Source organism: Hibiscus syriacus, unplaced genomic scaffold (genome assembly GCF_006381635.1).
Source record: "Hibiscus syriacus cultivar Baekdansim isolate YM2019G1 unplaced genomic scaffold, ASM638163v2 tig00110602_pilon, whole genome shotgun sequence".
Lineage (NCBI taxonomy): Eukaryota > Viridiplantae > Streptophyta > Magnoliopsida > Malvales > Malvaceae > Hibiscus > Hibiscus syriacus.
This window is the reverse complement of record NW_024062798.1, coordinates 1,021,041-1,048,498: the sequence shown is the minus strand read 5'-3', so window position 1 is coordinate 1,048,498 and position 27,458 is coordinate 1,021,041. Positions and strand designations below refer to the sequence as shown.

General features: G+C 36.6%; 3 protein-coding genes, 1 non-coding gene and 1 pseudogene across 4 annotated transcripts; all 5 read right to left on the bottom strand.

Annotated features, from left to right (window-relative positions):
- Nucleotides 1-576: 576 nt before the first annotated feature.
- On the bottom strand, nucleotides 577-3,012 carry LOC120135100 (cyclin-dependent kinase E-1-like). The gene is given in 4 exon segments (XM_039151451.1): nucleotides 577-1,159; nucleotides 1,162-2,239; nucleotides 2,678-2,747; nucleotides 2,863-3,012. Coding segments are annotated over 2 exon segments (1,428 nt in total). The 5' UTR covers nucleotides 2,186-2,239; nucleotides 2,678-2,747; nucleotides 2,863-3,012; the 3' UTR covers nucleotides 577-755.
- Nucleotides 3,013-3,629: 617 nt separating this feature from the next.
- LOC120135198 (protein KINESIN LIGHT CHAIN-RELATED 1-like) lies at nucleotides 3,630-6,308 on the bottom strand. Its single transcript, XM_039151513.1, has 3 exons — nucleotides 5,590-6,308; nucleotides 4,253-5,161; nucleotides 3,630-4,090 (listed from the first exon to the last, which is right to left on the bottom strand). Exons 1-3 carry the CDS (start codon nucleotides 6,198-6,200, stop codon nucleotides 3,862-3,864), a joined length of 1,749 nt encoding a protein of 582 aa, XP_039007444.1. The 5' UTR covers nucleotides 6,201-6,308; the 3' UTR covers nucleotides 3,630-3,861.
- Nucleotides 6,309-18,159: 11,851 nt separating this feature from the next.
- Nucleotides 18,160-18,230, bottom strand: TRNAG-CCC. The gene has a single exon. It is a non-coding gene; the product is annotated as a tRNA-Gly (tRNA).
- A 2,520-nt stretch (nucleotides 18,231-20,750) lies between these two features.
- Nucleotides 20,751-22,657, bottom strand: LOC120135009 (annotated as a pseudogene).
- Nucleotides 22,658-22,900: 243 nt separating this feature from the next.
- LOC120135058 lies at nucleotides 22,901-25,622 on the bottom strand. The gene is made up of 6 exons (XM_039151419.1): nucleotides 25,359-25,622; nucleotides 25,058-25,258; nucleotides 24,844-24,923; nucleotides 23,588-23,663; nucleotides 23,236-23,358; nucleotides 22,901-23,141 (listed from the first exon to the last, which is right to left on the bottom strand). The coding sequence occupies exons 1-6, from the start codon at nucleotides 25,479-25,481 to the stop codon at nucleotides 22,971-22,973; spliced, it is 774 nt and encodes a 257-aa protein (XP_039007350.1). The 5' UTR covers nucleotides 25,482-25,622; the 3' UTR covers nucleotides 22,901-22,970.
- Between the last annotated feature and the right edge of the window lie 1,836 nt (nucleotides 25,623-27,458).

Sequence of the window (27,458 nt, the reverse complement as noted above, 5' to 3'; positions counted from 1 at the left end):
CCAACATTTTGTGACCCATGCTCAACCTAGAAATCAGAAAAATAGAGGGCCGAGTACCTGACCCGAAAATCGGGTATTTAAAAATACTCAATATTTTAACTGGGTCGGTGGGTCGACAGGTCGGGTCAATCAGGTTGGGTATTTTTGAACACCCCTACGTGACATAATATGTGACATCATTCGATTGGAGGATTTAATTTATTTTAATTTATTAAAAGTATAACTAAATTAAGAGAATATGTAAATAACAAGAACCAAATGTGTGATTAAATAAAATAAAAGTGACCATATATAATGTTTTTTGAAATTAGTGACAAAATGAACAATTAACCCTAATTTTAATTTAATACTTCTGTAATGAATTTGCATATCATAAAGTTAATTTTAATAATGAAAAATCCATAAATGAAATAACTTATATATATATATTACTATTATATTTGATTTAATGATGCTAAAATCATACCAAAAGAAGCCTTTAAAAGTAGTGAAACAAAAAATTGAAACATATGAATAGCTGCATGTTGAAGCGAAAACAGCAAGGTTATTCAATGGACTTTTCAAGTCTGAGGGTGCTCACAGTAGTCTATGACTTGGAATTTGAAGCATGGAACAAGCAAAGAGCTAACATCAATAAATCTATGGAACTCGAATGTCGATCGAGTTATAAATTCATGAAATAAGTTTAGTAAATTGAATGAATATAATAACTCACTCGATTACTCGGATGAGTAACACATCAGGAGTTAATTTCCTTACATGCGTCTTGATTTTTGCGACGGAGCGTATCCGCTCATGCCCATTCCCGGATCCTTCCTTTTCAACTGTTGCTGCTGCTGAACTTGGGCGGCAAGATTCCGTTGCATCGGCATGCCTCCGGGATTCATTCCACCACCCACTCCAGCCTGAGATGCGTGATTATAAGCCATCATGCCCTGTTGCATTCTTTGTATCTGAGGAGGTGGCATAGGCCTATTCACGGATCCATTTCTCCCTAACATGCCGCCACCTACATTTCCGGATGGCATAGGTTGTGGTTGCTGAATGCTAGTTGTCCCTTCAAAATCGGTGTTCTGGTCCACCGGACGAGTAGGATAATTGATTATTTTCTCTCCAGGCTGGATGGGTACCAGTGCATTGCGACCTGGTAAAGGTTCGATCTGAAGTACTCATGCTCTAAGGCCTGCGCAGCCGTTATACGCTTTCGAGGATCATATTCAAGCATCTTAGATAAGAGGTCAAATGCAGGGCTCTTGGGAGAAAGATGAACAACACTATGAAGTCCGGTATTTTCATACTTGTGTGCTTGAATGTGCTGCAAATCTGATTGCCAATGTGGAAGATTTGCAAGTGTGGGCCACTTTTCCAAGGTAGGATGACCCAAAATTTTAAATATCTTGTCCAGCTGATCAAGTTGAAAAGGATTTGGTGTAGATTTGGCTTCTGCACCTTGAAAAAGTGGCTTTAAAGTCAAAAGCTCAGCAAAAATACAACCAACAGCCCACATATCAACTGCACTGGTATAGTGTTTTGCACCAAGAAGCAATTCAGGTGCTCGATACCAAATAGTTACAACCACGCCGTTGTCAGATAATGGCTTCAAGGGAGCTTGATAAATCCTCGCAAGTCCAAAATCAGCAATTTTGACAACCCCGTGTTCATCACCATCACCCATAACCAATATATTTGATGGCTTTAGATCTCGATGCATGATCCAGTTGCTGTGGAGATAGTTCAATCCGTTGAGCAGCTGCCAGAGCAATGACTTAACAGTGTATTGGTTCATAGCATGGTTAACCTTGTCCCTGTGGTGTCTGATGATTTCGTAGAGGTCATATTCAGCGTAATCAAAAGCCAGATACAACGACATATCTGCATGATTGATGTGCACGTTCACAAGCTTCACAACATTCTCATGCGTAATCTCCCGAAGCAACATGATTTCTCGGATGGCAGTGGGGGAGACACCATCCCCATCCTTGGACTGCTTGAACTTCTTTATGGCAATGCATTTCCCACGATTTGTCGGAGACTTGATTCTTGCAAGAAAAACAAGACCGTAGGTACCTTCACCAATTTTTCCGAGCAGATTGTACTGCTGCAGCCACTCTGGCTTACCACTGTTTCCGGATGAATTATTGTTGGCCACAATGCCTCTGCCCGAGCTGTTATGGCCATCTCCCATGATTCTGTGCTTTACAGCGCCGACTATCGACACCTATCTGAATTATAAAGTCTACTGCAAAAGGAAAATAAAGATTTATAAGCTCACAAGGCCATTAGGTGTTATTGCCACTCGTAAATGTAATCCCCTGAAATCCATATCAGCACACAACAATGTCAAGAACTCATCAACCACATATTTCTAATATCTAAATGATCTCTTCGAAAAGGGTAACCGGATTTTAGCCCCGTCCAGTTATCAAACAAATTCTTCATAACATCAAACAAAACTAACGAAGCTCAGTCATAATTAACAAACCTAATATACTAAATAAGAGAGCAAAACACAAAGTAAAAAAGAAAAGAAGAGATTATAACTAAATTCACAATGCTAGCTTCTATAAGTTCCAAAATTTGAAATTTCATATAAAATTATGACCGAAGCAAAGAAACGCCAAAAATACCTTCACACAATCTAAAAGCAAATCGACGAACAGATAAAGAAATCTAATACCTGATAAGTTCCTAAATAAGTCTCACGAGTTGCAAGCCGCTAGTTCGATCCAGAATCTCCCTATTGAGATCTAATACCAAAAAAAATATGTTGTGATATTCTATTATGAACACATTCGAATAAAACAACAGAAAATATAGAAGAAAAAGGAATCGGATTATCGAAATATAAACATCGGCTTTTACCTTTCAAGTAGGAGAAATTAGGGCGCCTGGAAATTACTTTTAAAAAAATTCAAGCAGATAACGCTGAAATCAGAAGATGATTTTAATTAAATTTTCGCCTGATTTTGCAATTGCCAAACAGGGAAATATCTCATCGAGGATCTAAGGGTCACCTACAAGAGTAGAGGAAGTGGCGGATTACTTTTATTCTTAAAAAAAAAAGTGGGGGATTTTACGTTCCTAGATTTTGAGGAACTTTATACATGTAATATGTCGGTTTCTGTGGGGTTATTTATGGGAGATTAATTTGTTTGAAACTATAAAACGACTCCTTTTCGTATATTAATTTTCACTCACTGAATTAAGTTGATAATATGCCAGTCTTTAATTTCTTGTTAACATACTCATAATCTCACATAGTAATAATATGTTGACAAGTGGCAACTCCGAATTGGAGTGCTAATTTTTTTGAATTAAATTAAAATCAGGACTAAAATGATAAAATGTATAAGTATTGAGGACCGAAAATAAAATTGTGCCAATTATATTAACTAACACGTCATTATAACCACTTAAAATTAACGGAAACCACTTAAAATTAACGGAAAATGACTTGAATGAACCATTTAAATAGTTGAATGATTTGTTTAATCAAAATGGAATATCGGTGACTAAAATAATTTTTAGCCATAATTTAGTGATCACCCGTGTAATTTACCCTAATTAATAAAACGAACATCAAGAAAATTATTCACTCAAATACATGCTTTGAGCTATGAATAGAAAGGAATGAAAAGATCAAGATGAAATTTATTCACTCAAATGAACATTCTTCTTTCCAAATTTCAATAGCACATCACAGTCATCCAATAACACAAATAACAATAATAAAAAGGTTAAGAAAAATACGAGATCTTAAAGCTTCAAAAACAGGAAAGCTCAAGAAAATTCCTTCTAACACTATATATGATCTTCCATGATACAGAATATGTCGAAAATACGACCTGCGAAATAATGTCTTCAAATTCTGAATCCCCATTTTTTCGTCCCCTCTTTCTTTGCCGTCCTCTTCGAGTTCGGATCTATGAGATTTTCCAGTGATTTTGCTTTTCGGTTGCGAGACCTGCCTGCTTCTTTTAGGAGCTCAGCCAGCCTGTTCTTCTCATCTTCGAAATCCGGATTTGCAATTCCGAGTTTTTCTTCTCTTAATTTTAGTACATACTCCAATATCTCGATTGCATCTTCAACCCTGATTTTTATACCAGATGAGCAATTGAATTATTGATCTAAACATGATAAAATGTAAAATATCATAAAGGCGTATCAAAACCGACACATGAGAGAACTAAAATCTATCATAAGCTTAAAGGTTGACTGGAATTTGTGGATGGTGATTTAAAATATCAGTTACCTTCCCATAGCATCATAAGTTGCTGCAAGATTGCTATATACTCCCAGAGTATCTTGATGACATGGCCCACATTCCTGCTCAAGTATTGCTCTTGCCTCTTCGAACAACTCACCAGCCTCGTCTATCTTGAATAATTGAACACAAGCCAAGCCCATCTGGTTCAACACGACTCCAAAGAAGGCTGACTTCCTCTCCCCGCTTGCTCTGAGCTTGGACACTGCACTATCGAAAGATTTCCTTGCTTCCTCATACCTCCCAAGAATGTAAAGCATCACCCCCATCCGTGCTTCGATTCCTGCAATGGTGCTTTGCTGTCCAGGTTTGTCCTCCAACAACTTCATTGCTTTCTGCAAGAGCTTCAACGCTTCCTCAGGCTCATCCACCGATTCATATATGGCTGAAATTTCAGTTAACCCACCAGCTATCTCTTCTGCTGTGGTTCCCGGCAAGGGTTTTGAAAAGATCCTCAAGGCATTTTCGCAATATGATTTTGATTCTCGGAGCTTTCCAGTCCTGTGATATAGATCAGCAAGTCGTACAAAGACGGAGGCAACTTGAGGGTGGTTGTCACCCTTGGATGATTTGAACACTGTTAGGGCCTTCTGGTACGAGAAGACGGCCTCATCAAAGCGACACAAAGACATGTAAATATTGCCAATGCTGACATCAATAGCAGCTACTTCATTCTCCTGTCCATTGGCAATCATTGCCATGCTGGCTAGGACAAGTTGCTCGAGGGCCGCTTCATAATCTCCCTTAGCCTCGCATACGAGTGCCATCAACCTGCGGTCGGCCGCCTCTTCGAGTGATGCTGGTTCACTGTGGGCGTGATGTATTTCCAGGGTCTTCTTGCACAATTCTTCAGCTTTATCGAACTGCATTGCTTGAACATGGGCCTCGGCCAAGTACCTATCATTTTTCATTAATCACGAACAAAAACTCAAACTCAAAACAAATTAAAGCACAAACACAATCAACCAAACTACAGAAAATCCGGAAAAAGAACAAATCTAACACCAACATCTCTGCAATGAAAATAAGTAAATCCAAACTAGTACTAAACCTTCAATAACATCCCTGCTTTTAAAGTTAAAACCCATAATCCAGCGATTAATTACAGTGACAATAACCATATAATACTAAGAAGAACCGCGAAAGAAGCAAACAGCTTGCAACTTGCTACATGGTTTTAAGTTCATCAGTTCATCATACATATATGAATCCCAAAAAGTATATATTCAGCGCCTTAACGATTTAACACAAACACACAAAAGATCTCAAATATCCAATTAAATCTTAACAATTATAAATAATTGAAAAGAGAAAGTAATATAAACCTGCAAGTTTCGCCAACTCTAGCGTCGGTCTCACCCAGAGCCTGGATCTGAATCTTTAACCCTTCTTCATAGCACCCAATTGACTTCTCCACTTGCCCCAGCATCGAGTACGTATCCCCCAGCTGCATATGTCCCGAAAAAGCAGCCAACGCGTGATCCGGGCCCGTTTCCACGTCGGGCACTTGAATCGCCCGCTCCAGAACCGGAACCGCCTCATCGAACCTCCCCAAGCTGCAATAAATCGCCGCCAGCACGTGCAAGCTCATCGCCAGATCCAAACTTGGCTCGCCTTCCACGGCGCATCTCTCGAACGACTTCGCCGCTCGAATCGCATAGTCCAAAGCTTTACTGGGACCCTCACCGGAAGCGATGGTATCACGGGCCAATTTGAGCAAAAAGGGGCCGAGATCCGGGTTATCGAGCGAGGAATCGTCCGGATTGGGTGAGTCGGGCGGAGGTTTCTTGGCGGAGCGGGCGGGGGAAGCCTTGGATCGGGAAGGGGAAGGCGACGGAGGCTTTTTGTTCGGCGTCCGAGGTGGATTCTGAGAAGGCGGCTCCGACACCGTAATCCGTAGCGGAGGAGCGTCGGGTGGAGATTTGAGACCCGGCATTACTGGATCAAGAAAAAAAAACTTAAATTGGAAATGCAATTTTCTTAAAGAAAATTTTGAATTGGGAGATGAAAGAACACTTGGATGATTTGATAAAGGAGAGAAATGAATTAAAATTTAAAATTTAAAAATATTATATTAAGATTAGAACAAGCCACCAGTCCCGTGAGTGGAAGGTTTGATTTGAGGTCAGTGGTGAGATTATTGGTTTACTTAACGCCGGGACAAAACAGTAAATTGAGATAAAGTAACTTTAAGTACTGGACGGGCGATTTAATATACTTTTCTAACCTATATTTTGACTTTGCGTCCATGCTAACATCATTCTCGGATAAAATTGTGGTGAAAATAATAATTAATTATTTTTTCAAATATACTGAAATAAACAATATTAACTCTAAAGAAAGATGTAATGATTACCGTGGTGACTGATACATGTATACTCTATACTGGGTCCGTGCCCATATCTCATATAAAAAATATTATCAATGTATATGTGTCCAAATATGTTTATGGACCGTCACTGGATCACCATGTATCTTTTATATAGATCTATCGATATAGTGTTGGGGTAGTATACTATCCAAATATTAGAGTTGTCCGTCTAGCTCAGTTGGTAGAGCACAAGGCTCTTAACTTTATGGTTTTATATCTCATTCCCATCCCCACGTGCATTATTCTTCCCATGATTTTCTTATTTTCCTGCAAACATCATGCTATCAAACATAACAAAGCTGGTCCCCACGTGCATTATTCTTTCCATGAATTTCTTATTTTGCTGCAAACTTCTTGCTACCAAACATAACAAAGCTGGTACCCACGTTGAAGACACAAAGACGCCAAGAGCTCCAAATGCACATCTGCTGAAGACGTCGAGATATCCAAGTTGAAGACGCCGAGAGCTCCATCAAAGCTGAAGACGCAGAGCTTTGCATGTTTCCTATAGCAATCACCCTATTATGGGAAATAATAAGCTGATGATACTATCTTGGGAATTAAAGATTCCCATACGCAATATTTAGGCAGTTTTATCGCATTTAGTGATCGCGTCTTTTAGAAGATACATTATATTTCCGATGATTTTTTATGACACTGTAACAATAATCCAATCTAAAAAATAATAATTTTACCATAAACTTATAAGAGCTAATCGTTTTTTTCAACACTCCAACAATTTTGCCATTATTCTCGAGTGAGGTTAATATCTCTTTACATTAAATAGTTAACCTCAATTAAGGATAAAAAATTTATAAAATAATAGTAAACACATTTGGTTGGATGATCAAGTTATTTATCTTTATTATTTTGATATAATACAACAAAATACCTCTAACGTTTGGTGATATTGTTAAATTTACCCTTATTATCTTTTTTTAAAATTTTGACCCTTTAACATTTCATTTTAGGTCAAAAAATACTTTCGTTGGATGAAAATCGCTAATCAACTAACTGTCAACACATGGAGATGACATGACAAACTTACATAACATTGCACTTTGACGTAATAGTGTCACATATGTAAATCGTTGGATGAATGTCACGTCATTATTTTTTTAAATAATTTTGAACCAATACAATGATGACACGTGTCATCATTTCATGGGCTTAATTATGAAATTGCAAATTTTGCTTTTGGTGGGTATCAAACCCAGGTTACAAAGGTTAAAACCTTTTTCATGCTTCCACAAGGCCAAGTCTTGGAACTTAGTTATCCCTTACTAAATTTAATATTTATTTAATGTATTGTGTCTCCCACACATTTCTTCAAACACATTCTTCTTGTAGTTTCCTCAACATTCCCTAACTGAGCATAACCAGAAATCAAAGAATTCCATGAATTTTTATCTCGTTGGTTCATAAATTCAAACAACGCTCTTGCCTCCTCAATGCTCCCACATTTTATATATGCATTCAACAACGAATTCCCCAAAGTTATATCCGATTCAAAGCCATGTAAAACCACACAGCCATGCAAAGCCTGCACGTAACCAAACTGCAGTACTCCAGAGAGCAAGCTCAAGAAAGTAACCGGACTAGGCTCAACCCCACCGCATCGCATTTCATTATACATGAAATGCATTGTCCAGGTCGTCACCACGACAATAGCATCCAATAACGGCAGTCGTTGGGAGTTGGGACTAGAAAGTAACCGGACTATTGCTTTTACGAAGAATAAATAGCCTTACCGGGAATTGCTTTGAGATCATAATCTGAGCAAGAAGCTTCCTCAAAGATTTTTTCCCCACTTCTTTGATGTTTTCCGTTGCCGTTCTAAAAAAAACTGAATATTCTATTCATACTTATTGATGAAATGGGTTGAAAATTACATTGAAGAAGAAGGTGTTTGATGAAATGTGTGAGAGGCACAAAATCTTACTAAGGATAAACCAAGTTTCAAACTTGGCCTGGTGGTAGCGTGAAAAGGTTTTAACCTTTGTAACTTGGGTTTGATACCCACCAAAAACAAATTTTGCAATTTCAAATTTAGGCCAATGAAATGATGACATGTGTCATTATTGTATTGATTGAAAATTATTAAAAAAAATAATATAATTACTTAAAAGAATTTATTTTTTTGTTGACATGGCATTTGCCACGTCATCACCTTTGTACATGTGATACTGCCACATCAACGTGCGATGTTATATAAGTTTACCATGTCATCTTCATGTGTTGACCATTACTTGATTAATGGTTTTCATCCAACAATGATGTTTTTGATTCAAAATGAAATGTTAAGGGGTCAAATGTTAAAAAAACATTAAGGGTAAATTTGACAATCTTGTCAAACGTTATGGGTATTTTGTTGCATTAGGCCTATTATTTTATATTCTCTTAGATTATAGATTCTAAACATTCTATGGGCATTCTCTTTCTTCCTTTTAGAGTCTCAGTCTCTATTTTTCCTTTCCCTCTAGGGAGGATTATGATGATTAAGGATTTGCCAAAAAATTATAAAATATGTACGAATCAAGTGACCTTAATGATTAAAATATTTGTTATTATCTCTTAAGGTCCAAAGTTCGAGTATCATATATTCCATAGGTATGAACATTCATTCTCAAATTGAGTATTTAAACAAATATTATCTTCTATTTATCCCAGATTTAGAATTTGTCAAAAAAATTATAAAATTTATAATTTGTAAAATTTATAATTAATATTATGAATATAATAAAAAATACAGTATAATAATATTATAAAAGAATTATGTATTTGAGTATAATATAGACTTAGATTTTTGGTGTCTTTTATTTTTAATAAAATAATACATTTATTATTATTTAATTTTAAAAGAAGTTGAAAGGTTTTAAACTAAATTTATTAAGTTTATGATATTTTTGATAAAACAAACATCAAATTTGCGTTAAGGATGTCAAAAAGGAGTGAATAGAAAGCTTTAGAGTCTAACAGTGGGCGATGGAGGTGGTCAATCCCGAATAACATCGATGGTGGTGGTGAGTGATAGTGATGCGAGACTTTAGTTAAATTCAGAGATCAAATTGATATTTTATCTAAAATTTAAGGATCAAATTAGTATTTTATTTAAAGTTCAAAAATCAAATTAAAAATTAACCCCTTACGACTAATGTGTATTGTCATCAAATTAGTATGGGTTAAAAGTTCAATAATTAAAATTTAACAAATTGATAGAGTAAATGACTAAAATTTAATAAATCGATAACATAAATAATCAAAAAAAAAATTACTTTACTGAATAAACATGTATAAATATAAAAGTAAAGTGGGTTAATTACTGGATTGACCACTCTACTGAATAATACAATTTAAATAATCATATCCTATGCCAAATAAAAGACCATATAGCTGGAAATATATATTGCCAGCGATTGAATGGAATATGCTAGCCACTTTGGATTCTGAAATCCTTTCTTTCCAGATATGCTTCCTAGTTGCTGTAGTGGTTGAAATTCGCCATTGGAATACGTTTTATTTACACTTCATTTGCCACCTCCGATCGATGTTGTTCCGGGTTGATGTTTCGAATTCGGGGTGACCGAATTACAGTCCCTTTGGACATCAACATCTACTTTCAGTAATTTCCTTGTCTGCACTTGAATCATGCCCTTAAAATCATCTGCTGTATATGTTTACAAAAGTTATGATACTCTTCCAACGACATACTCACATAGGATATATATTAATATCCCACATTGATTTATAGCGACACTAATAGTGTTGTACTTGGTTATCTATAATTACTTTTTTATATCATCGTGGAGACAGAAAATATCGACACTGGTTACAGTTTTATGCCTAAATTAAAAGGAGTGAATCGCCTACAATCGTCACAACTCATTTCCTCTCATTGACAAATAGAATGGTGTGTATGATCATAATAAGTGAAGCAATTGAATGGTAGGTTGCACTCAATATTCCTTGTGGTTCTAGACTTGGAATTATTATTATTGAAGGAGTCTTAACCTAACATCACATCTAATAAAATCAGTCAAATAATATGATGGAATATTTTTTGTCACGTAGGGTTCGTGAAAAATTATTTTCGTAGAATGTGATTATTACAATACACATCATAAGATGTCCGGACGATACAACGCCTTTGATAAGACTGTAGCGTTATAAGGGCATGCATGCAGCTAGGGAAATTTACGTTACCATCCAGGCATCTTCTCGAAATCGTCGTATCATCCGAGCATCCTCCGATATATACCGTAACAATCACACTACCCGAAAATAATTCCCCTCACAGGGCACATGGTATCCCAAAGTGAAAGCAAAATCATTTGTGGAAAGGGTCCGTCCATCCATAATAGAGGGAATTGCCTCCAAAAGTGAGAATGATGATTGTTTGTGGTGGGCAAGTGGTAATATAAACAGTAAGTCTCATCATTTTCTTACTCACCTTCCAGGTCCCTATCTTCTTAACCAAACAATTATTTTTTTTCATGTTCACAATGATTAGGTCATGTTTGGCGTCGTGTCTTTGTTCAGTTTTTATTAATGGAGTTTTCAGTTTTATCATGGAATGTGAGAGGATTGGGGAAAGGAGAAAAATAGAGAGCCACAGGTAATTTGGTCAGATCCAGTAGATCGAAAATGGTATTCGTACAAGAAACTAAATTGGCAGATGAGAGGCAAACGTTGATTAAGAGTCTTTGTGGTGACAGATTCGATAATCTCAGTTTTGTTCCATCAGTGGGTGCAGCAGGGGGGATCATTTCGATGTGGGATTCTCATTTCTTTAGGTTGGAGTGGCAAGGGTTGCGCAACAATTTCATTGTCTTGGAAGGTTTATTAGTGAAATCAGAGGTGCCAATTACTTTTATTAATGTCTATGCTCCTTCGGATCAAGTAACCAGAAGGGAATTGTTTATGAATTTAGTAGGAATTATCTCTGGTTTTAGCTCTCCAGTCATTGTGGGTGGAGTTTTTAATGTTGTGTTGCATGCAGAAGAAAGAGTTGGTGGTTCGGGTAGTTCTTTGGCATCGAGGGATTTTGCGGATTTCGTCCATGAGAGTAATGTGGTAGACCTACCGTTGGAAGGGAGCAAATTTACATGGTTTAGAGGAGGTTCATCTATGTCAGCTAGCCGATTGGACAGATTCTTGGTGTCGCCAGACTTTCTCGTTCAAGTGCCGAACTTAACCCAACGTTCTATTCCGAGAAGCCTGTCAGATCACAACCCAATAGTGTTGGAAACTAAAGCCGGTGGTAGAAGGGTGAGACCTTTTAAATGGTTCTCTTGTTGGGCGGAAGATTCGAGTTATGTGAACCTTATCAAGGAAGTGTGCGACAGATGTAAGAATAAAGGCATGGGTGCGCTGTTGAATGAGGTAAATGAGGCTTCGAAGCAGTGGGTGACGGGTGTGAAGTATAAGGAGTCTGTCTCAATAACTGGTCTAGAAAAGAAAATCCAGGTTCTAGAGGAGAAAGCCTTGGTCGATTCTCAGAACATTGAGGTTCTAGGAGAAATCAGATCCTTGAAGAACGAGTTGTGGGCAAGGTACAGAAGAGAAGAAAGGGAGTGACTTCAAGAAACAAGACTTAAGTGGTTCAAGGTAGGATATCGCAATACGAAAATTTTCCATCTTACTGCAACAAGGATAGGCCGTGTCAATTCGATAACGAGTGTAAGACTTGGGAACAATGTGATCCAGAACCCAAAGAAGATATCTAGGATTTTCGAGAACCATTTCAATATGGTCAAAACCATTCCTGTAAGTAAGTTTGATGTTGGGTGGAGCACTATTCGGCCAAGTTCCAAACGTGCGCTGAAGGTTCCTTTCTCGGAGATCAAAGTTTGGAGTGCCATCAGATCCATGGACGGAACGAAAGCCCCGGGTCCAGATGGATTCAACCTCGATTTCTACAAGAAATTCTGCAATGAAGTCAAAGACGATGCCCTGTTCTTTTTTGTAGAATTTTATAAAGGGAAGCAGCTTGATGACTCATTGGGGCATTCGTTCATCGCTTTAATCCCAACAAAATTGCTCCAGAATCTTTAGAGGATTATAGGTCGATTTCCTTAGTTGGCAGTCTGTACAAGATACTGGCAAAAGTGTTGTCAAAGATATTAGCGGGTTGTGTAAACGAAGTGGTGGGTGATTCTCAATTCGCTTTTATGTCCGGTAAACAGATATCGGATTGCGCTCTAATTGCAAATGAGGTTGTTGACGATGTTATCATAAGGAAGAGGAAAGCAGCCATCCTAAAAGTGGACTTCAGCAATGCCTACGATTCAATCGATTGGAATTTTCTTGATTTCGTTATGAGAAGAATAAGGTTTTGTAAAAGATGAAGAAATTGGATTAGGAACTGCATTTTTTCAGCTTCTATCTCTGTTTTGGTGAATGGAGTGTCATCTAAGAGGTTCAAGTCCAAGAGAGGGTTAAGGCAGGGATGTCCTTTGTCCCCCTTGCTGTTTAATTTGATTGGCGAAGCTCTCAGTTGTCTTTTTAAGAAAGAGTTGGAAGTTGACCTTGTTAAAGGCGAAAGAGTGGGCAACTCAGATGTTGTAGTTTCGCACATTTAGTTTGCAGACGATCTGTTGGTTTTCTCAGAGGCTAATGAAGGCTCGATAGTGAATGTGAAGAGAATCTTAAGATTATTCGAAATGGCTGCTAGCCTTAGTCTCAATTTGAAGAAATCAAGGCTTGTCAGTCACGGCTAGAACTAGGTCTCACGAGCTAGTCCCTGAATTCTTGTCAAAACGAAGAAACAATTAGTAAAGGGTTATATGAACAGGTGGCAAAGTATTGCTGAGGCAAGAAAATATTGTGAAGTGTGGTTGTAGAAAAGTTTGGTCGAGGCAAAGAAAATATACAAGAGCAACAAATAAAAATAGTCAAGGCAAATAAAAACATTGATTCAAATATATTCAGAATAGCCTCACATATTCAGACTTTTCACAGAACATTTAGGTTGGTTTTGCTATGGCAAGAAATTATTCTAAGTTTGGAAGGATTTGTTGTGATATGCTTAGGCTACCCGATAGGATTAATGGAGTATTATAGGACGGTTGCTATGGCAATACTACTCGGCGTGAGCTACAACCCTTGGTTTGTCAGACTGTTGTTGTGACAATACCCTTCGACGTGAACTATAGTCATTGCCTATCATACTCAAGCGTTTATCCCTTTTAGTCGACTGAAACCCTCTCATTGTCTCTAAGGCGGGTTAGAACATCACCATCTCAGATCTATTTCATTGTTCACGTAAATCTATCTTAATTCTCTCGAATCTAAGAATCAATTTCTAGAAAAACGACAATCTCTCGAAAGTTCTTACAAGGTCTAGAAATGTTTCGCCTAGGCACCAGGCAGTCTCTCGAAGGCTCTTACAATGTCAAGGCAAAATATTAAAACAATGAACAAAACAGACTAGGCAAAATCATAATGCATCATTCATTAACCATCAAATAATTGTCTCGTCAAAACAAAAACCAACACCAAGTAAAGCAAATCATGTTGTGGCAAAAGTATCATCCAAAAATATCATCCTTAAGTACAATCCCAAAATAGATTAAAGAAATTGAGAAAAATGAAGAACGACTCCCAAACAGAGTTTCTATTGTGACATCTCTGAGCATCACCACGCCTGCTCTGGCGGCCAACCTCTCTCGAGGCCTGACCGCTGCTCCGCTATAGTTTGGCTATGGAGGGCACCTAGAACGGTCGAGTGGGGGAACGGTGGAATGTAAGGTATTGTAGCTGCTTACTCCACGCCTAATGTAAATCCTCTCTTTTTCTCCTCTTCTAGGAGAATATAATAACAACAACAACAACAAAAAATCCCAATTCCATATGCAATGGGGTAAGGGGGAGGTAGGGTAGTAGGCTGCCCCCAACGCCAGGTTGAGAGTAGCTTCCGTGGAAGACCTCCGGCAGTCAGAAAATTAAAAATATAGATAAAATGTAATGAATGTATAAATAAATACATAAATACATAGTTGAACAGTATTCATATACTGTCATTAATATCATTAATATCATATGCGCGTCTGTAATGGGCAGAAATCCCTGCAAAAAAAATCCCTGCGAAAAAATCTCTGTATATAGACAGAAACGTAAGACCCGACTAAATTTAAAAGTGGAGAGAATGATACACAGAAGTCAAACGATAGCAAGCCCAATTCTAAGCCTTCATAAATACCAATAACAGAAACGAATAAAAAGTAGAAGTCATGGAAATTACTACAAAGGCATTAAAAGAAGACAGAGATGATATACCCTAGAGATGTGACCCACACTACTCGACTATACTAGTCTTAAGTCTCCATACTTTCCTATCAGAGGTCATGTCATCGGTAAGGGCTAAATCCATCAAATCAGATCTCAAGCAGTCTTCCCACTTCCGCCTTGGTCGTCCTCTCCTTCTGGCACCGTCGACTGTAATCGACTCTACCCTCCTGACCGCATCAGACGGTAGTCGTCTAAGGACATGCCCAAACCACCGTAGTCTTCCTTCCCTCAATTTTTCAGAAACAGGCACCACCCCCAAGGACATCCTAATAGCAGAGTTTGTTGTCATATCCCACAGAGTCCTACCGCATGTCCATCGAAGCATTCTCATTTCTGCGGCCTCTATCCTCCTTACATGATCCTTCTTGGTTGCCCAACATTCTGATCCATACAACAGCGCTGGTCTTATTGCCATTCTATAAAATGTTCCCTTAAGTTTTAGAGGCACCTTCTTGTCACACAAAACTCCAGTAGCGGCCCTCCACTTTAGCCATCCCGCCTTTATACGGTGTGTAACGTCATCATCTACACCCCCATCTTTATGTATCATAGACCCTAGGTACTTGAAACAATCCTTTGAGGGGAGAACGTGTCCTTCTATGCATACTTCTACATTAGGAGAATATAATAAGGTATTTATAATAAGAATTCCTAGGGTTTTGTGTCATTGGATATTCCCTAAATACCCTTGTTGATTTGTCCATGCTATAGATAGAAAGATGGCTGGAGGTGATCAATTTCTTGAAGGGCGTGATTGCATGTGAGGTCAATTAGACAGTTGGCAGGTGACGTCAGTAGTTCGTCAGATCCGCGTCACACTTGCAAGATAAATCTTGCCTTGGCAAGAAAAATCTGTTACTCACTGTCCTCATCTTATGCGTTTCATTGGCCCTAGCGAAATGTTTTGTCACGACTGAAATGTTCTTCTTAAGTCATTTCCTGCACACACACAACCCACAAAAGCCCTTTCTCCTCAGCATCATCAATTAAATCAAATAAATCTTGCCTAGATAATACTTATCCACCACATACAAATATTACTTAATGCAACTAATATGTTATGACAACAATGTTTAGACAAACAATAACTTAAGTAAAAATATTAAAAACATAATCTTTTTACAGAGTTATCATCTATCTTGGTCTTCCGGTAGGTAATCGAAGGGATTCGAAGGATTTATGGAATCCTATAATTGATAAAGTTCAATCTCGGTTAGCTGGTTGGAAAGGTAAGTTACTTTCGTTTGGGGGAAGACTACACTTACCCGCTCGGTATTAGTCAACCTTCTGGTTTACTATCTATCTCTGTTTAAAATGCCTTCCTCGGTGGAACTTTCAGTTTACTTGCCCGTGTAATTTTAAGTCTCTCTTACTGTCCTGGTTTGGTATTCCTATTCGGTATGGATGTCGTTTAATATGGAAGTTAACTTTCTATGGTCTATTTGGTTGCACAGCAACTAGGTTATTTTTCAAAAACAAGAGTTGTAAAATGGACTCCATTGTTGATTCAGCTATTGGATTGACAGCTTTTCGGAGCAAATGCTCTAGCTTGGATTTTTTTCCTCTCTATTTTGGACTTTTTCGGAATCACTAATGAACTGATTTCGCCGAGATAACTGTATTGGTGAATTGTTGAGGCTAGTTGTGGTTTAAAATTGCAGTGTGCGCCTTTGTGTTCTGATGTTGCAGTATGTTAGATGGTTGCTGCTTGAACAAGGTTTCATTATTCATAGCTGCTCGTGTGGTCAGATATAAGCTCATCTTAAGGTCCGTCGTGTTGAAAGTGGAGCAGCTACGCTGGGCCTTCTCCAATCAACAATTTTTTTTTCTTTATGTTGAAAGTTCTATTTTCATTGTTTATTTGTACTGTTAGGGTGTGTTTGGTAGGGGGAATGTCATTCTCGATAATCTTACATTACTAATAGTGAATTTTTTGGAGTATATTACCGGGAATGTCATTACCTCCATTCCCTTAGGTATTGTTGGATTACCGACGTTTTGGACTAAAATGCCCTTAAAAAAATCTTTCAAAAATATTCTTATTATGTCATTGAATAATAAAAATTCTACGAATGTTAAATTACAAATTTATTCTTAAACTATTTTAGATTTACAAAAAAATCTATAATTAAAATTTTATATGAAATTCATGGGTTAAAATAAAATTTTACTCTTTCATTAAACCTTTTTATATTTTCAATTTTGTAAAATATAAAATTTTATGAATTTATTTTTTAAAGGAAATAATAAATATTTTTCAACTGTTAAAAAACAAATATATAATAGGACAATTTGATCAAATATTCATTCCAATAATTTTTTATTCCTTTAACTAAACACGCTAATCTTATATTCATGCTAAACCAACCAAACACAAAATACAACATTCTCAGTAATCCTATTCCTTAGTAATCTTTTATTCTCACTGGTAATCTTACATTCCGTGAACCAAACGCACCCTTAGTGCTTATGGTGTAGTCAAGTACTTGTTTTGATGCTGGCAGATTTAATTGTTATTTCCATTGATCTGGTGCACTCTTTTCCCTTCCTCTATATTTAGAGAGAGTTTTTAACGAGGTCTTGTCAATATTTGTTTTATATGATTTTATCTTTTAATCATATAAAATCAATTTTCAAATAAAAAGTGTAATCATTATTGTACTCGACGTATTGAATTTTAAATTTATACTCCTTTAAATACTTTAGATTTTGTTTCCATCAAAATTTTAATTTGATTTGATTTATTTAGGTTAATATCAATTGTATTGGTTTATATTGGTAAGTGGCATTTGCGAATGGAACAAATTGGATTGAGAGTCGTCATTGTCTATGTGCATCCGACTGAATTTATCGATTAATAGATCAGATACTAGTAATATACTAAAAAATAATATTTTAGTATTTTAAATTAATTTTTATCTAAACTATTTTTATTTCTTATATAATTACATTCAAAATTAAAATATAATCATTTAATTACTCAACAAATAATATAAATATAAAGCTTAATTAACGTTTTTTAATATTTAAATTTTTAATATAAAAATATTTATATGTATGTAATTGAGACATAATTTTCCTTTGTTTGATTGGCTTTATATTCAAGTTTACATTAAGATGTCCGGACCAACTCAAGATGCCCAATTCATTGGACTTGTAAGGACATATTTCAAACAGAAAATTTTATTTTATAAAAATACTCATGAAAAGGATTAAAAAAAATCTGAAAAACTAATGCGCATCCGGGGAATCGAACCCCGGTCAGTACCGTGGGAGGGTACTATGATACCACTACACTAGATGCGCCTTTGTTTCCTATCCATGGAATTTAGTTTAATTATCTAAAATAAAAAAAGGTTCGAATCCTAAAGAATAATTGATTCAACGAAGGATGCATTTAATTGACTGAAAAAAATCATTAATAAAGATAATAATCCATTTTCATAACCTTATTTTTATGTTTGGTTTAGTGCTGTAAATGAGTCAAGTCGAGTTTGAGTATTGTTGAGCTCGACATAACATGAAAACTCTGAAATGGAGTTCGACTTGATTCGAAAACTCGCGGGTCTAAAATTTTTAAGCTCGACTCAAACTCGAAATTACGAACTGAAGCTCGAAATGAAAAAAATCTTAAACTTAACTCGATTGAGGCCTCAAACTCGAACCTAAACCTACATGAAAACCTTATATTGCATTTAAAAAAATCAACACATAAATATTAATATTATTGATAATTTACTTTTAAAAGAAATAAAATATTAATATATTATATTTTTGAGTTGCTCTAACGAGTTTTTTCGAATCGAGTATCAAGTAACTTGTTTCGGCTCGTCAAGAACTCGAGCTTAAGTGGAGTCCATTTGATTCGAGTATTTATTGAGTTTTGACCGAGCTGATCTCAAGTAACTTACGATCTGTTTCGTCTCATTTTCAGCCCTAATATGGTTTGCTTTTATTCTCACTAGGCGAGAAAAGAAAATGTTTATACAAAAATAAGTGTTTAAATTATGCCTCGAAAACTGTTTTAGTGCCTAAAGAATTTTTCGCTAAAAATATATGTCTAACGTTTTTCTTCGTTACACTTTTAGGTGCTCAGACGTCAACTGTCATTAAATTTGATTGTTAAGTGACACGTGTTACGTTCTGATAATTTTGGAAATTTTATTAAAAATAATATATATATATGTAATTTTTTATTTTTTAAAAAACCTAAAATCTTTAAATCTTTAAAAAACCTCAAACTTTTAAAACTTTAATTTTAATCTTTTTGTCACCTTCGGTTGCCACTAACGCTGTCAATCAATCAGACACCCAACGTTTTTGTTTTAGGGTTTCAAATCTATAAAAATCCTTTAGATCAATCGTGATAATCGGTTGTTTGATCGAATGTGGTGGTCGGTTGTTTGCTGTTTGGTCGGCCGTGATAGTCGATCTTTGGACGTGGCAGTCGGCCATGGCAAGGGAGAGGGAGAGGGAAACTCGGGGTAGGCGGCACTGTTTTTTCAAATATATATTTTTAAAAATTAAAAATACCAGAGCATGACACTTGTCACTTAACAAGGATTTTTAATGACATTTAACGTCCGGGCACCTAAAATGGTAACGAAAAATACGTCAAGAATCTATTTTTAATGAAAAATTCTTTAAGTACTAATACGTTTTTCGAGATAAATTTAAATACACTATATTATTATATCTATTTGTTGCATATTTTTCAAATAAATAACTAATTATTTAGAATGTAATTTAATCAAATATTTTGATTTCATCTTAGTTTAATATTAAATAGTAATGCATATATTTAAAACGATTTTGTCAATAAAATAATTATTTAGTGTTTAATGTATTTATATTAATGTTATATTTATGATGTCTTGAATATTGTTTTTTAAATATACTATTTAATTATCTAATTCATAATGTAAATTTGATAATAAAATATTTGATCAAAATAATATAAATTTAATTCAAATTCAAAAAAAATATTTGCTGGCTTATAAATTTGTGAGAATGAAATTATCATAAGTTCCAATTTACTTAAATTCAATTCGATAATAAATGTTTTAAAACTAATTAGTGAAACACAGATACTGAAATCTAAAATCTATCTCCCAAAGATCTTATTTATATCTTCAGAGCAGTTCTTGTCATTGCTAGAGCACCCTCATATGTATGATTTCCACCCGTAAAACCGCTACTGTGGACGAAGATACAGCCCGGGATTCCGGCCTCCTTCGAGAGTTCATTGTCCGTCAGACCTCGCCATCGAGCTGGGAGGGGCTTTCGGCTATCGAATCTATCAGGAGATACTGCTACTGCCTGTACTCGCCATCGTTTGCCCCTATTGTCCTGCACAGACATTGTGTATTCATTCATGGAAGGGAAGACGGACTGTGTTTGAATATGTGTCCGACATGAGCATCGAATAGGATGAGTTCTTTCAAAGAAAATGAAGAGTCGAAGCAACCGTAGATCTAAATATATACCTCATAAAGAACATAATGGGAGGCTCAACCTTCATCTCCTCCTCGAGCTAGAATACGTGAAGCTTCCACTGTCGGATGGAAGCCGAAATCATATTCAGCTGTAAGTAAAGGGTGTATAAGCCGCAATCACTGATCCTACTGAAAATTTCACTGCAGCTTATTCTAGAAAAACTCGAACCAACTGAAGGATCAAAATGGTCCGAGTGTCGGAATCGGGATGAGTTTGATATGGGGCATGTTCATATACTTTTCCAAGATTTTCATCTGTTTAATATGTGGATGCTTCAAGAAAAATGAAGATCCGGAGCAACACCAGATTATATTTGTATACGAGCAACTCGTTAACCTGAGGTACCGTGTTCTTGTGCAGGATTAGTGGAAGGAAGAAAGAAAGAAAAATATTGGAATCGTCTACTCACCGGAGCAAACCTTTTCAAAACCATAATTTCGCCGCCAGGGTCTGCATCATATCTCTCTGCAATGCACTCCATCACAATCGACCTTCCTGGTAACCATAATTTTGCATGAAACCGGACTCTCTGTAAATCAAAGAAGGTCATCAAACTAGCAAAATACGAAGAACACAGTAAATAAATTTATTCCTTCAGAAGAGAAACAAAAATCCGTATCCGGGGCTCTAGCAGTGAAGACTATCACGTATAATTAGCCATGTTTTTGTTTCTATAGAACCTTACCTCTAAGAACTCATTACCAGCTAGTGTCATTGCTCACTGGAAGCCTCGTTCTCTTTCTCGGGCGACCGATCGGGATCCATCCAGTCTAAGTTTAATCTTCCAACCTAGAGGATAAGTCAGTATTGTTCACATATCTTGGAGGCTTCGGTATCGAACTGGTTGCTTCCATTGTCAATCACATCGATTGCCTGGTGGAAAAGCAAGAAAATAGTATCCCGCATAAACATCTAAATTTATAAATGCTGTGAAAAGAAGAGGAAGAGTACAGCTGAACAAAAAGAAGAAAGCTAAGAATTTATAGTCTGTAAAAGCTCTTTCGAACCAGTTCCGGGTGGTTGAAATAACTCCAAAGGCTAGTTTTGTTTAACCATATGATCCTAATGTCCTAAAGAAAGCAGCCAGAATCCAAGGAATTCAAGCCCTTTAAAACTTAAGCATCAAAGATGAACTTACCTACATGAAGTTTTTGTAAATGGCCAGAAACAATCTATGCACATCCGGGTGGTCTTCACCGAGTCGAAGCTCTTTAGCTATTATCTCTTTCCCGAAATGCTAAATACAAGGAACATTCCACTGATAATTGAGAGAACGGCATAAACAACCGAAAAACATCAACGCTCATATTAAACTCTACCAAAATAGGATGAGAATAAAATGACAACAATGCCAACAAGAAGATAGCAATGAGAATGGAACTTCAATTGCCTAATGGAAACGAAGAATACCTTATAAACAAGCCCGGCACTGCTAAGCTTTGTACCGAATCCATGACCGAAAACCTCCTCAAATCCTTTCTGGTGATGATCGTACCGATCACGACTAGGATCGTATATGCCTCCAACATCAAGAACAGCATCAAGCCCCTCCAGTACCTGCAAAACATAGATCAATCTTATAATAGAGGCATGGATTAAAAGCCAGACCAGACTGCCGGTTCAACTGGTCCGACTTGCTCATTTGATTCTTTTTTAAACCCACGCAAACAGGCTAATCTGAGAACAAAAAAACTACAAGAATCACATAACAAACCATCCATTCTATCTCCTCCCTGTTTGAATCTACATTTCAAAGTTTTAGAACTTATAGTCGAAATATGCATCAAAACTAGTAATGAAAATAAGTATATAAAAAGCAAAAGCAAATAAATAATTATATTTTGAGTCCCAAAAGAGAATCCAGTATATAAATTGCATATGTTCTTACTTCGCTACAATTTTCCGGCAATCAAACAGTGAAAAGATATAAATAGAGGGGGGAACTGACATTGGGTTCTCTTGTACGGACGATCTCGGAGTTGTAGAACTTAGCAGTGAGGCGAATGATGAATCAGGCAAGAGCCTCGTCGCAGTGAAAGCTGCCGCTGTGTGTGCCGACGCGCTTGGAAGGCACGTTGTTGGCTGAGCCAGTAGTACAAGCGGGGAGCGGAACCCTAATGAGATTGGAGGCAGGGATGACAGGGCACACTAGGGTTTTGGGCAGGTTGAAAAGCTTCTGGTTAAACCCTCCTCTTCTAATTGCCCACATAACTTCTTGAACTCCCAATTTTCACCACCCCCTATGAACTAACAGCATTTTGAAACTCAATACATATTTAAATTGCCACAACATGCAAATTTTGGAGAAAGAAATAACATTCTAATTGATTTACCCCAGTTTTTTACTTGCTGGTTTCGATTTTAAACGATTTATTCAACCAATTGAATTACCGATTTCGATTTTCAAACCATTTTACCGATCCAATTCTAACAACCATATCCAAATTTAGAGTATAGATTTTGGTAATCCAAACATCATGTTTGACATGAGTTTACAACAAAGATTCCATCAACAGCAAAAACACCCGAGGATATTACAGTCAAGGAAGCTCATTTATGGATCATTTTTCTAATATTCACTTCCATCATCATCATCATCTCCCAATTTCCATTCAACCGTTCATGTTGTTCACCAGTATTCCTAGGGATTCCCCACTTCTTGATCTCATTTCTTGCTTGTTCTTCAGCATCAGGAAGATTCCTATGTTCTCTTTTTCTCATCTGAAATAGAATATCATAGCTTCTATCATATAAAACCCATACTCGAACAGGATAAAAATATTCTCAATGGTTTCAACTTTCAAGACCCTGATACCTCGGGTTCTTGATGTCCATCGAAATGTGAATCTTCCACTCTACTCCTTGATGAAAGACGCTTAGCAGCCTGGTTAAATATCTGAAATCCTTGAATATCACCGTTTTTTAGACTTGCTTCCAGCTGCGACAACAAGCATGGCAAAATGCTATGCGTTTATGCTCAAAAGTTGCATCTTAAGATAGGACCAATCAACCCAAAACTAGAACAGTGATGCTGCAGCGGATCCATACTAGTTCAGGGGTCCATAAATCATTGATAAATAAAGAAACATTAGCATCGATGTGAATATATGAGGTATCATGACATATTTACCGATATAACTATGTGATGATCTTGATAGATTTTGTACCTGGACATGAACAATGCAAAATATTATGCTAGCAATGGGAAGCCAGCTATCTTCTGGGGAAAGTGATAAACTTGACCTGACAGGAAAATGCTCGATTAACCCCACACTCCCTGTCAACTTCCATTTTAACCGAAAATATCGTAAGTTCAAGAAAATGTAGCTGTTAGTCCATCAAAGCAAGGAAAGCACGGAAGTACCCGAAGTCTCAATTTTATGCAATTGCCCACAAATACAACATTATTATTACTTCTCGTTTTCAGTCAATCACAACTACATCATCAGGAGTTAGGAGTGTAACTGGGTGAGATAGAGAAACGGTGCAAAGGGAGAAAATACATTATAGAAGAGGTTGCATTTATGAATATCAGAAAAATGGGTTCTTAAAGGAGAAAAGCAAGTACCGAAATAAACACATAAGGTTTATCAAATTAAGCAATGAAACTTACCACATTGAAGCTCGGAAAAGGTTATAACTTATGATGAAAAGAAAAACAGCTGATTCTTTATGGCCATATTTGAATCTAAAAACTTCAACAGATAGAATAACCAACGCAAAACTTATTCACTTGCAGTCAATTAGCATATATTATCTTTGCTTCCGGCATTTGTAACTACAAGATTAGCATCTTTCACTTAATGAATCCTGCATTTTTACAAAGCATTACTATTCCTGAGTGCAGATTTGTTGATTCATGCCATGTTGGATAAGCACGATATGCAGAAGATAGAGGGGGTTGCCTCTTTGTTCCCTTTTACTTATGCCATGATGCTAATGGGCAGTTATCTCTAGTCTGATTTCCTTTCCAAGTAAAGAAGCTTAACAAGCTAACTGATTTCTGGCATTCTAGTTCATTATCTTTTAAGATAGTGAAAAGATAGAGGAAATATAATCACAATTAGATTTGAAACATCAATAAGACTAAACTTTACCCAAAAAATGTTACTAAAACAATCATATGTAATCACCTGGATACGTTCACGAAAAGAGGGACACCATCCGGGATAAGGGAGTAAGAAATAATCTTACCATCTCTCACACCTGTACGGAGATGAGGGAAGATTCCCAAATCCAAACTTAAAACACTTGAGCTAACACTGACCAGCTCAATATTTTCAAAATCACACCCCCAAAATCGATCCTAAAGGAGACGGTAAGTCGGTAACACCTCTTAAATTTGTCCAAATGAAACTATGAAGACAATGAAGTTTGCATTACATCAGATATTCATGGCAACTGGATAGCTTAATTGGCATACCTGAGGTAAGGAGCCAAGTACACAATTGAATACACGGCATATCGACGCTTCCCCGTATCAAGCCAAGCAAAAACCCAGCTCTATCAAATCAAAAACCAAGAAAAATGTGAAAATAAAAATTAAAACACTTTGAAATTTAACAAGGAAGCTCCACAGTGCCCATAGCCTCCAAATATTTTTTTCCAAAAGAAAATGAAAAATTTCAGTTTCTAACCAGCCAATTGAAGTAAGGGATAAAGCTGATAATCCCCATAACCGCAGTCCTCGTATCCCCTTCTTCGATAGCCGAACCGCCACCATCTTCATCCCTAGTATCGGCGACGGGAAGCAGAAGAGAACCCAGCATACACGCGCCGATAGCGGCGGCGAGGGGTGCGTCAGGCGAAAACTCCGCCCTGCATATTCCTCTCTTAATCTGTAGCAATCCACACCCAGCATCCAAAACATATTAAAAAATGAAAATGAAAATGAAAAAAAAAAAACAAAAGAAAAGAGAAATCAAGTAAAAATGTTACCTTTTTCTGGGGTTTTGAAAGGAGACGAAAGGGTTTTAGCTTTGAAATCAAAGAGGGCGTGAGAGGAGGCTTGAAAGAAAATGAAGAACAGGAAGAGGGTTGGGTGATGTAGAGGCTGATCATGGTTCGGTGGTTGCTGCCGGTGACATGAGGCGGTGGAGTTCGGGTGGGACCTCACTATATTTGCTAGCGGGAATGGAACAGAACATTAAAAAAGGTTAAAACTTGAAGAATTCTCGAGGGTCTAACATTTTAGGGAAGAGAAGAGTGACAAGTCATGGGAGATTGACAACTAATGAGATCAAGGCCTGCGTATTCCTTGTTGTTTACTTGCTTTCTACTTGCGGTGGGTTCATCGAATGTGTTCCTCGAAACTGTTTGTTGCTTACTTGTAACATTGAGTCATTAATATTTGACTTCACGAAAATATTTGACCAACTTCCTTTTTTTTTTTTTTTGGGTAAAGTACACAAGTTGTTCCTAATTATAGAGTATTATTTTATTAAGTCTCTTAACTTTAAAAGTTATAAAATGAACCTTTGACCGTAGAGTATTGCTTTGTTGAGTTCTTTAGCTATTAAAAAATAAAAATGGTCACCCGATTATTTATTATATTTCAAATTTGTCCTTTTTTTAAAAAAAAATTGATAGTATTCTGACCTAAACGTTAACATGTTAACTGTGATATGATAAATTTTAGAATCTCAAACGGCTATCATATCTCAATCATCATGTTCATATCCAACTTAGACAACCACTAATTATTTAATAGAAAAGGACAAGTTTATAATAAATAGTCGAGTGATGATTTTGTAACTTTAAATAGTCGAGGGATTTAACATAGTTACACTCTATAGTCAAAGAATCATTTTGTAACTTTTAATAATCGAAAGATTTAATAAAGTAGTATCCTATAATCGGAGGACCATTTGTGTACTTCACCCTTTTCTTTTACTGTTTTAATCTTATTTGAAAAATAAAGGTGTTTATTCAATTTTTATTCGTCTATTTTTTCTATATAAGATTTACCTTGAACTTATTATTATTATTATTGGTAATACAGCAAAAGCAGAAAGCGCAGGTTATGAAACCGACGCCATTTCTTCCTCCAGCAGCAACGCTACCTCCCACGGTGGTTCATGAAAAATTACAGACCCGATCGTTTGCCTCCTAGCTGTAGATGCCATTATGTCTGCAGCGTAGTTTGCTTCACGCTTTATCTAGCTTAATCTAGTCTCCCAACTCCCCTGCAACAACGTCCGAATCATGCTAACAACCGCCCAATTCCCATTCTCCTGTATGTTGTTATGAATAACCTCCATAGCTTGAGCGCAGTCGGTTTCAAGTTCAACTTTCCGAAACCCGAGGTTCCATGCAAGTACCAAGGCATCATGAATCGTCCATAATTCTGCTGCAAGAACTGAGCACACAACTAAGCTGCGGCCAAATCCCATGATCCATCTCCCTTGATCATCGTGCAAAATCGCCCCAGCCGATGCCATCCTTGATGCTCCACCGACGGTTCCATCGGTATTCGCTTAACCCAACCCATCATCGGTCGAGACCAACCACCAACGGATTGAACGAGACCATTACTTTGATTATTGCCCTCTCCGCATACCATTATCTCATTTCGAAGTCTGAAACACTGCACGAGGAAGTCCTCGTTCTCCACAAAATCAGATTGAAAGAGCAAATTACATTTGCGCTTGAACTTATTTTTTGCTAAAAACTATTAACCTATAAAATTATATCAAATTGAAACCTATCAAATTTATTTTTATTCATTAACTTTATATATTAATTTTTATTATATAATCATTATTTATCTCCATAATCATAATATGTATTACAATAATTGTCGCTATTTATCTCTATAATCATGAGATTTGATATTTATTCACTCCATCCTTTACTAATGTGGGTAGATTATGCGATTAAGGACTGCAGATTTTCACTGCTCCAAAATCCTAGTCTTGGCTAGAATAAATCCTCCCTATGAAATTCTTGCCTTTGGAGAGATCGGTGACGGATTTAGAAATTAAAAATTGAGATCCAAAATTTTAATACTCTATTTTAAAAACATTTTGGGTATGTAAA

What these genes read in the sequence shown, in the direction of transcription:
- LOC120135198 (XM_039151513.1), bottom strand. Translation starts at nt 6,200, where the DNA reads ATGCCGGGTCTCAAATCTCCACCCGACGCTCCTCCGCTACGGATTACG. An exon ending in AGAGTTGGCGAAACTTGCAG is followed by an intron (nt 5,162 to 5,589) that starts GTTTATATTACT and finishes GAAAAATGATAG; the next exon opens with GTACTTGGCCGAGGCCCATG. An exon ending in ACTTATGATGCTATGGGAAG is followed by an intron (nt 4,091 to 4,252) that starts GTAACTGATATT and finishes TATAAAAATCAG; the next exon opens with GGTTGAAGATGCAATCGAGA.
- LOC120135058 (XM_039151419.1), bottom strand. Translation starts at nt 25,481, where the DNA reads ATGATCAGCCTCTACATCACCCAACCCTCTTCCTGTTCTTCATTTTCT. An exon ending in TTTCAAAACCCCAGAAAAAG is followed by an intron (nt 25,259 to 25,358) that starts GTAACATTTTTA and finishes GGATTGCTACAG; the next exon opens with ATTAAGAGAGGAATATGCAG. An exon ending in TCCCTTACTTCAATTGGCTG is followed by an intron (nt 24,924 to 25,057) that starts GTTAGAAACTGA and finishes TTGATTTGATAG; the next exon opens with AGCTGGGTTTTTGCTTGGCT.